The 10,907-nt window shown below is 43.8% G+C and overlaps 1 protein-coding gene across 1 annotated transcript; it reads left to right on the top strand.

The window, feature by feature from the left end:
• Positions 1 to 449: 449 nt before the first annotated feature.
• On the top strand, positions 450 to 8,739 carry LOC132657030 (uncharacterized). The gene is made up of 2 exons (XM_060393276.1): positions 450 to 708; positions 6,009 to 8,739. The coding sequence occupies exon 2, from the start codon at positions 6,875 to 6,877 to the stop codon at positions 7,817 to 7,819; it is 945 nt and encodes a 314-aa protein (XP_060249259.1). The 5' UTR covers positions 450 to 708; positions 6,009 to 6,874; the 3' UTR covers positions 7,820 to 8,739.
• Positions 8,740 to 10,907: the final 2,168 nt, after the last annotated feature.

Below are 10,907 nucleotides of genomic sequence, written 5' to 3'. Positions count from 1 at the left end.
TTCTTTGTTCTGTAGATTTAGTGTTTTGACTATTTTGTGACATGAGGAGTTTCTTTTCTGGTCTAGTCTACTTGGCATTCTGTAGGCCTCTTGTATGTTTATGGACATTGCGTTCTTTAAGTTGGGAAAATTTTCTGTTTTTTTTTTTAATATTTTCTGGATCTTGGAGCCTGGAATCCTCTTTTTCATCTATTTCTATTTTTCTTAGATTTTGTCTTTTCATGGCGTCCTTGTTTTCTTGGATATTTTTTGTTTGGAACTTTTTGTGGAGAGCCGAGAGAGTGCAATCGCCATTACGAGATGGTGCTGACACCCAGCCCTGGCCCTAATGAACAAACAATAGACCACATCTTCAAGTTGCAAAAGCGTGCCAAGCCACTGTCCAGCCTGGGGGCATTACTGCCCAGTCCGGGGCATCACACGGGGCAATGGGCAAGCAGCCAACCAGCGGAGTACAGGCCGCCATAAGGTGTATTTAAGCAGCACCATTCTGGCGGTTATCGTCTTCCTCTATTCATCATAACAAACGTTTACTGCAGAAGGATCCTGGTGTCTGCGTGTGCGTTCTTGCTGGCGAGAAATTCGCGAGGGTCACAGCTGGTGCCGAAACCCCGGGACGCAGGGCAGCCTTTGATTGCTGGCCCTGTGAGGAGACCACCCCCCCCCCCCCGCCGCTCGTGGGGCGGATTCAGAACTGCAGTACAAAAGGTATGATCTGAGACTTGCTCAGTCTTAAAGAGATACCGCCTCATTTAACTGTCCCAGTTGCTCTTACATTTGTTTTGATGGCTTCAGCGATTTTTCTTTTGGTATTCATTTTGCTTCCAAAAAGACTGGTGCTAAAGTGTTTTTTCTCCGTGGGACATTGTTAGTCGGTCGTACATAAGCCGCCTTGCCCCTCCCTATGTCAGTTTCTCTCGTAGATAAGGGAGCAGCATGGGAGCTTCACATTCGGTGATCACAGCACTTCAGTTGCTTTTAAAACAACATGAATTAGAGCTTTCAAAAAGAACGTTAAAAAGGTTTATTATGGAAATTGATCGCATCGCTCCCTGGTTTGCATGTTCAGGGTCGCTGACGCTTGCTTCCTGGGATAAGCTAGAAGCTGATTTACGGAGGGCAGAAGAAAATGGAAAGCTAAAAGCTGGAGCTAGGTCATTGTGGATTTTAGTAAAATCTTGCTTAGAAGATGAGAGATGCCATCCATCTGTAGCAGCTGGCCAAGGGGTGTTAGGGGAATTACAAGACAGCATGTCAGAAACAGAATGGGAAAATAGGTTAAGGGCCCTTAAGAAAAAAGAAAAAGACATCTCTAAGAAAAAAGACCCTTCTGTGGATGTTAAAACCACAGAAGCGAAAAGTCAGGGAAAGGATGCCCTGGGGGAGAAAGGTAAAAAGGGAAATAAAAATCCAAAAAGAAAGCCTCTCTATCCGATAAGAGAATTGGAGGCTTTGGGGCTTCATAGCTCTGAATCTGACAAACTAAGTTCCTCCGAGGGGTCAGATTTAGACGGAGAAGCGGCTCGCTCCGAGGAGGAGGGGCGCTACCCTCAGGAACTGCGGTTACCACCAAATCAAGAACAAAAGAGGGGAGGAGCTGAGATTCACGGGGCTTTCTCATTAACCCCTAAAGCTCCTCCGCCTTATGTTGAGAGACACAGTTTAGACTCCTTCTTTTCAAAAGGGGATAAAAAAAAGGCTTTTACAAGCCTTCCCTGTATTTGAGGCCACGGAAGGGGAACGTGTTTATGCACCGGTAGAATATCCTCTTGTTACAGAACTGGCAGAGTCAGTTAACAAATACAGGGTAGATGCCAACTTTACAATTTTGCAGCTTGAAAGACTTGCTAGCTTGGCCATGACTCCAGATGATTGGCAAAGTACCATAAAAGCTGCTCTCCCTAATATGGGACAGTACTTAGAATGGAAAGCCTTGTGGTATGATGCTTCCCAAACTCAGGCAAGGGCCAATGCCTATGCAGAAGACAATCAGCGGCAATGGACCTTTGATTTGCTAACGGGGCAAGGCCAGTTTGTTCATAATCAGACAAATTATGACTGGGGGGCATATGGTCACATCTCTGCTGCTGCTATTAAGGCATGGAAAGCCCTTTCAAAGAAGGGCGAGGCCAATGGACACCTGACAAAGACTATACAAGGCCCTCAGGAGTCATTCTCAGAATTTGTGGCCAGAATGACAGAAGCAGCAGGTAGAATATTTGGAGATCTGGAGCGAGTTAGGCCAATGATAGAACAGCTGGTATATGAAAATGCTTCCCCAGAATGTAAGACAGTCATTACTCCTAGAAGGAACAAAGGGCTAACAGATTGGATAAAAGTTTGCCGAGGACTCGGAGGCCCGCTTACCAACGCCGGCCTGGCGGCAGCCATAATGCAAACCAAGAACCGCCCAAGTTCTGGAAAAAATAAAGTTTGTTTTAATTGTGGCAAAATAGGCCATTTTAAAAGAGATTATCGTGTGTCTGCGCAAAAGAAAGTTCCTGGACTTTGCCCTAAGTGTAAAAAAGGCAATCACTGGGCTAATGAATGCCGATCAGTTAGAGATATTCAGGGAAAGCTTATCCAGCATGAAACCCCCCCTAATGAGAGAGATAAAAATATTCCAAAAAACGGATTTCAGGGCCCCAAGTCTCAGGGCCCCAACAAATATGGGACACAGGCAGACAACAGGAGGGTTTATCCAGCTGCAGAGCAACAAGAGGATCAGCAGGCCTGGACCTCCGTTCCACCTCCCAATTCTTATTAATGCCACACATGGGGGTGCAACCTGTCCCAGTGGAGTTTGAAGGCCCCCCTGCCTGAAGGAAGTGTTGGTCTTATTTTAGGTCACTCCTCTCTCCCTTTAAAAGGACTTATGGTCCATCCTGGAATATTAGATCAGGATTTTACGGGACAGCTCCAGGTGCTTTGCTCCTGCCCCCAAGGCATATTTTCTATTTCTCCTGGAGATAGGATTGCTCAATTAGTCCTCCTCCCAAGCCTTCATGACTGTTTTCCTTCTACCAGGACACCAAGGGGCACAAAAGGACTCGGTTCCATAGGAACAGATTTTGCTCATTTGGTAGTTGATCTTAAAACTAGACCTACCCTACAGCTGCAGATAAAAAAAAAAGTTTTACTGGTATTTTGGACACAGGGGCTAATAAGAGCATCACCTCTTCCACCTGGTGGCCTAAGGCGTGGCCTGTTACACAATCATCCCACTCCTTACAAGGGTTGGGATATGAGGCCAGCCCTACAGTTAGTTCACGTTCTTTAATGTGGCAAGCACCGGAAGGTCAAACAGGAAGTTTCATACCATATGTTCTTCCTCTCCCTGTCAATCTCTGGGGAAGAGATATTTTGCAGGATTTAGGATTAGCATTGACCAATGAGTACTCTCAACAAGCGGTTGATATAATAAAAAGGATGGGTTATAAGGAAGGAAAAGGCCTTGGTAAACAGGAACAAGGGAGATTACACCTGATTTCACAAGAAAGTAATACAGAGAAACAAGGCTTGGGTTTTCATTAGCTGCCATTGAGGGTTCCATGCCCATATCTTGGCTCACAGAGGAAGCCGTATGGGTTCCTCAATGGCCCCTTTCCTCTGAAAAGCTAGAAGCTGCTACAAGGCTGGTTAAAGAACAGGTACAGCTTGGTCATTTGGAACCATCTACTTCCCCCTGGAATATACCTATTTTTGTTATAAAAAAATCAGGAAAATGGAGGCTTCTCCATGATTTGAGGGCTATTAATGCACAGATGCGATTATTTGGAACAGTGCAACGAGGCTTGCCTCTGCTTTCAGCCCTGCCTAAGCAATGGAAAATTATTATAATAGACATCAAGGATTGTTTTTTCTCCATTCCATTGTGCCCACGAGACAGACAGAGATTTGCCTTTACCCTACCTGCTGTTAATCACCGTGAGCCAGACCAAAGATATCAGTGGCTAGTTCTACTTCAAGGCATGGCTAATAGCCCCACCATGTGTCAATTGTATGTACAGATGGCTCTTAAACCAGTTATACAGCAATTTCCTTCCTTGTTACTGATCCACTATATGGATAATATTCTCTTGTGCCATGAGGAGTTAGCCATCTTGCAAGATGCGTATCCTTCATTGCAAAAAACCCTGCAACAATGGGAATTACATATAGCCACTAAAAAGGTCCAAATTTCAGAAGTAGGTTCCTTTCTAGGAACTGTTATTTATCCAGAACAAATAGTTCCTCAGAAAATAAAAATTCGCAGGGATCATTTGCATACCTTAAATGATTTTCAAAAATTATTAGGTGATATAAATTGGCTTAGGCCATTTTTAAAGATTCCTTCTGCTAAATTAAAACCCCTATTTGATATTTTGGAAGGGGATGCTCATATTTCTTCACCCAGAGCCTTAACACCAGCTGCAAGCCACGCCCTACAAGTGGTAAAAGACGCTTTACAAGATGCCCAATTAAAACGTGTAAATGAAACTAAGACCTTTGACCTGTGTGTCATTAAAACTAAACATTTACCAACTGCTGTATTATGGCAAAATGAACCCTTATTGTGGGTTCATCCCAATGCTTCTCCTGCAAAAATTATTAAATGGTATCCAGATGCAGTTGCTCAACTTGCACTTCGTGGGCTAAAAACAGCCATTACATACTTTAAAAAGGAGCCAAAGTCCTTAATAGTGCCTTATACAGCTCATCAAGTTCAGATATTAACTGCTACCTCTGATACTTGGGCGGTGCTAGTTACCTCCTTTAGTGGTTTGATTGACAATCATTACCCTAGACACCCTGTTTTGCAATTTGCTTTAACTCAAGAGGTAGTCTTCCCGCATATAACATCCCAAAAACCAGTTCGGGATGGATTGGTAGTGTATACAGATGGATCAAAAACAGGAGTAAGAGCTTATGTAGTTAATAATAAAGTTGTTTCTAAACAATATCATAAAACCTCGTCCCAAATTGTAAAATGTTTAGTGGTATTAAAAATTTTGGAAACATTTTTGGGTCCTTTAAACATTGTTTCGGATTCCTGTTATGTGGTTAATGCAACAAAGATTTTGGAAGCTGCTGGGTTAATTAAAGCATCTAAGAAGCCTGCAAAAATTTTTCAAAGGATTCAGTTTGCCTTAATTACCAAAAGATCCCCTGTTTTTATTACACATATTAGGGCTCATTCCGGTCTACCGGGGCCCATGTCCCATGAAAATGACCTGACAGATCGAGCCACAAAGATGATTGCATTTGCCCTCCTGTCAAATTTAAAATTGGCTAAGGAGTTTCATAAAAAATTTCATGTTACAGCTGAGACATTGTGTCATCGATTTGACATAACTAAAAAGGAAGCTAGAGATATTGTTACCCAATGTCAAAATTGCTTTCAGTTTTTACCTGTGCCTCATGTTGGGATTAATCCCAGAGGAATCCGTTCTCTACAGATGTGGCAAATGGATGTTACTCACATTTCATCTTTTGGCAAACTACAATATTTACATGTTTTCATTGATACTTGCTCTGGAGTTATGTTTGCTTCTCCCCTGACTGGAGAAAAGGCAGCCCATGTTATTCAACATTGCTTGGAGGCATGGAGTGCCTGGGGAAAGCCCAAAATTCTAAAAACTGATAATAGGCCAGCCTATACTTTTCAAAAATTTGGACAGTTTTGTCATCAAATGGGAGTGACCCATCTAACGGGTCTCCCATATAACCCTCAGGGACAAGGTATCATTGAACGTGCTCATCGCACTCTAAAATCCTATTTAATAAAACAAAAAGGGGGAGTCCAGGAGGCTCTGCCCTCAGTGCCACGAGTGACTGTTTCTTTGGCACTCTTTACTCTCAATTTTTTAAATTTGGACAGTCAGGGCCACTCGGCGGCTGATCGCCACTGCTTTGAGCCTGATAGGCCTAAGGAAATGGTCAAATGGAAGGATGTCTTGACTGGTCAGTGGAAAGGCCCGGATCCTATTTTAATAAGATCCAGGGGAGCTGTCTGTGTTTTCCCACAGAAAGAAAACAATCCATTCTGGGTACTGGAGAGCCTCACGCGAAAGCTCGTGGCAGCTGAAGATGATCCTCCAACGAATATACCTGCAACTAATTCCAGTTCTTGCTTGGATCCTTCTAAATCGGGTTCCTAGTATTGTGGGGGTACAACGTTGGGCCATTTTGTCTGCATTCCCGAAGCCTATGCCGGTCAGACATAATTCATTGACTTTCCCAAAATTCTTCTCGTCCAATAAAGATTTAGGCCTGCCTTATTTGCCTTATGATGAGACTGAGGCATCATTAGGGGAAAGCCGTGACTTTCCAGAAGCTGGCTCCCTTTGCTTTCAAATCGAGGATTCCGTAGGAGATTGTGTTCGGCTTACCAAAAGGATTCTTGGGTCATTTGGCTATAAGGATTGGGATTGGGAAGTTATGTCCCAAAAGGAAAGGGATAGTAAGGACGCCATCGATATCCATTATACCTTTTCGCATAAGGTCACCTGGATAAACGGTTCCTTTTTAGGACCAAATTTTTTAGATATAGATAGACCTCTTCAACCTAGGGTGGCCCCTTCATGTGCATGGGAGGATGATGGGTCCATCCCTCTATGGTCCGACTGCCAGTCACGCTTTACTCGATGGGCTGACAGAAATAAAACCTTTTCTTTTTCCCCAAATATGTTGATGGATCCTACAAAAAGTATGGTAATGAGAAAGGGGCTCTTTATACAACATCGAGATATGGTCCCTTTTTATAAATGGATACTTTGTGGGACAAATGGTAGTTGTACGGACCTCAATCCTCTGGGATTCATTAGTGGTGCTACTGTAGGGAAATCAATCGTCATGGACGCCATAAATGGTACTGCATTAAAAAAAAAAGGTTATGGAAATGGAAAATGTGTCAAGGCAGATTACCCATTGGAATAGAACCATTACAAATCAGACGACTTTTCCACCTAGTCCTGTCTGTGTTTATCCTCCTTTTTTATTTGTTTTGTCCAATAATTCTTTTAGAAATTGTACCAATGAGACATGCTTGATGTCGCAATGTTGGAATGCCAGGCGTTACACTCGTGCCCTGGTTGTTAGAGTCCCGCAGTGGATCCCAATCCCTGTGGAGACTCCATCCACCCTCTCCCTGTTTAGACAGAAGAGAGATTTTGGCATCACCGCAGCCATTGTTACTGCCATCGCTGTCAGTGCAGCTGCTGCCACTGCAGCCGGCTTGGCAATGGCAAATTCAGTCCAAACAAGCACAACAGTAAATCAATTGTCAGCAGGTGTGGCTGAAGCCATGAACCTTCATGTATCTGCTAGCGCGCAATTAAAAGGTGGATTGATGATTCTTAACCAGCGTCTGGACCTTATGGAAGAAAGAATAGATATTTTATTTCAATTGGCTCAATTAGGATGTGAGAGAAAAATAGGAGCATTCTGTATTACCAGTGTACAATATGAAAATTTTACCCGAGCCGCTAATTTGTCCAGGAAATTGTCCTTATATCTTGCAGGAAACTGGTCAGAAGGATTTGAAGAAACGCTTGAAGAGCTAAGGGCGGCGGTGGTGACCATTAATTCTACTCGAGTGGATTTATCGCTCACAGATGGCTTATTATCCTGGGCTTCTTCTGCCTTTTCTTATTTTAAGGAATGGGTGGGTGTTGGAATGTTTGGTGCAGCCCTATGTTGCGGCTTAGTGTTCTTACTCTGGTTGGTCTGCAAGCTCAAAGCGCAACAACAACATGACAAGGTCGTGATCGCGCAAGCACTTGTGGCCTTGGAACAAGGATCATCTCCCAAAATTTGGTTATCCATGTTAAAAAATTAAAACAGACTGTGACACTCAGTCGATGCACCTCAGGGGTTTTACCCATTGCACTGAGTCGATGAGTGATCCAAGTCACAATGTTGCCTTTGCCTAAGTGGCTGCGGTACCAAGATAGGAGAATGACAGCCCTTGCACTCCCTGGAATTTTATTCCATTGCTCGGGAATGGGTGTCACCTCCATTTTTTTCTTCTCCCTTAGCCCCTGCACCCAGAGGACTTGTCTCCATTGCACCTGGTGGGGTAAGGGAGTGATCTAAAGCTCTTGATCACTTACTCCCCAAAGAAGGAGTTTGCTTGATCAAGCTTAGGGCTTTCTTGTGCCATGCTTACAAGGCTTTGAGGCAGTTTTCATTTATTAAAACAAAAAGGGGGAGATGTGGAGAGCCGAGAGAGTGCAATCGCCATTACGAGATGGCGCTGACACCCGGCCCTAGCCCTAATGAACAAACAATAGACCACATCTGCAAGTTGCAAAAGCGTGCCAAGCCACTGTCCAGCCTGGGGGCGTTACTGCCCAGTCTGGGGCGTCATACAGGGCAATGGGCAAGCAGCCAACCAGCAGAGTACAGGCCGCCATAAGGTGTATTTAAGCAGCACCATTCTGGCGGTTATCGTCTTCCTCTATTCATCGTAACAAACGTTTACTGCAGAAGGATCCTGGTGTCTGTGTGTGCGTTCTTGCTGGTGAGAAGTTCGCATGGGTCACAACTTTTTTGATTTTACTTTTTCTTTTTTTAAAAGTATCAATTTCTAGCCTTACCAGGCCATAGTAGAGGACAATGCAGCCACTTTTGATATGAACTGATAGACTAAGATCAGAAAGGAGAGGAGAACCACCCCTATCAGTGGACTTGGGGAGTAGCATGCAGGCAGAGGGAGGAGGGAGGGTGGGATTGGGAGGAAAGGAGGGAGGGGCTTATGGGGGGATACAGAATGAATAAAGTGTAATTGATGAAAAATTTTAAAAAAAGCAAAAAAAAAGAGTATCAATTTCTGTATGTGTATCTTAAGCACCTGTGATTCTCTTTTCCATCTCTTAATTCTGTTGGTGATGCTTACCTTTGTGGTTCCTGATCTTTTCTCTAAGTTCTAACAGTTCTAGCATTGTCTCTGTTAGTGTTTTCTTCATTGATTCTTATTCTGTTTTCGAGCCTTGCACTATTTCCTTTATCTGTTTGTATGTGTATTCTTGTCTTTCTATGATGGCTTATGTTTTTTTTTTTGTTCATTTCCTCTCTATATGCCACTGCTTGTGCCTCTACTTTTGTCCAATCCCTGCCCCCCCTTTTTTTGGCTGTATTTGCCTATATTTCTTTGAGAGCTTTGTTTGTTTCCTCTTTGTTTGCCTCCATTTGTTTAGCTATTTTTTTGAGAGTTTGTTTGTTTCCATTTTATTTGTTTCTATTTGTGTGGCTATTTCTTTAAGAGATTTGTTCATTTCCTTTTTATGTGCCTCCATTTGGGTGGCTGTTTCTTTGAGAGATGTTTCCTCTTCATGTACTTCTAATAACAGGATAAGCAAAGCTTTAAAATAATTTTCCTGTGTTTCCCAATGAATTGAAATATCCATTGATTTTGGGGGTTGCTGGTGAAACCGTGATGTCCTGATTTTTGTTGGGTATGCTCCTACAGCAACCTCTGGTCATCTGCTTATCTGTAAACTTCACTGTTTGTTCATGGAGTCTGTACTTCAAACTGGGTCTGTCTTTCTCTTGTGTCTGGAGTATTCTTCAGGAAGATGAGAGAGGTTCACTGGGTTGAGAGTGGGTGTTGGTGTTTCTGCTGTATCTAAGGGAGGAAGGTCTGCAGGTGCAGTTGCACAAGTGTTGATGAGCAAGCCTTTGCATGTAAATGTGCCTTGAAAGACAGGGTGCTTGAGAGTTTAGATGCCTGGAATGTGGGGCAGGAGGTCAGGCATAGGAGGGGCTGCAGGCACTGGCACTCTTTGTGGCTGTAATGTATATTCCCTGAATACCTCAGTGGCCTACAGCCCTGTAATACTGTCCTTCTGTTATTCAGATCTGTCTGGGCTATAGAAGCTGTTTCTCTGGACTTCACTGATAGACTTGCAGAAGAGGGGCATCAGTGTTGAGAATGCTGTCCCAAGAATCCCTGTGTTGCCGACAATGGGCTTTGGGTCATAAGGATATGTTATCTGGCTGCTAGCTTAGAGGGACCCTGGATCTAGGGCTCTGCATGCAATCACTTGAAGGTGTGCTCACTCTCTAGAAGGTCTAATTGGAAAGTGCAGAGGTTCCCCCTGTTCTCTATTCTCAGATTTTGGCCTACAGGGGCAATTGTGAGTGTAGGGGATCTGTCAACTCAGTGGTGCTGCAGATGCAGAACTTGGAGGCTGCTACAGTGGTCCACTGTAAGTCCAGCCACAGCCATGGAAGTAGGAAGCTGGTACAGATGCCTTCTGAAAGGCCCTGGGGAGCTGCAGACCTGGGTGGTCCAGCAGACCTGGGTGGCCCATCCAACAGGCAGTTCACCACTGAGGGACTGGGAGGCCCTCCTTCTCTCTCTCAGATACTGAGCAGGGAGTTTTGTGCTAGGAGCTGCCTGCACTGTGCTCTTTGCTAGTAGTTGTGGGCACTAAGGGCTGCCTCCACAGGGAGGAGGGAGGCTCATCAAGGGGAAGTGCTGGAAGATAGAGTATTTGCTACTCTTAGTCTCTGGAGTGGGTGACCTGAATCCAAATGGTCTCAGCTCATGGGTTGTCCTCTCTTGATCAGGAAGCCTCAGTGTTGATGTTCTGGCTTCAGCTGCCCCTACACTTACCAATTTCAGAGTTTCAGATGCTCTGTCCCTTAGATATGGTGCATGCTGGTCACCACCATCTTGGATCCCTGGAAAATATTTTCAACAAAATCATAAAAGAAAATTTTCCTAACCTAAAGAGGAGATGCTTATAATGGTACAAGAGGCATATAGAACAAATTGACTGGATCTGAAAAAAGTCCTCTCACCACATAATAATCAAAATACTAAATATGCAGAACAAAGAAAGAATATTAAAAGGTTCAAGGGAAAAAGGCAAAGTAATATGTAAAGGCACATCACTTAGAATTATACCTGAATTTTCAAC

Source organism: Meriones unguiculatus, chromosome 10 (genome assembly GCF_030254825.1).
Source record: "Meriones unguiculatus strain TT.TT164.6M chromosome 10, Bangor_MerUng_6.1, whole genome shotgun sequence".
Classification (NCBI taxonomy): domain Eukaryota; kingdom Metazoa; phylum Chordata; class Mammalia; order Rodentia; family Muridae; genus Meriones; species Meriones unguiculatus.
The sequence above is the reverse complement of the archived record's forward strand: the minus strand, read 5'-3'. Positions and strand labels throughout refer to the sequence as shown.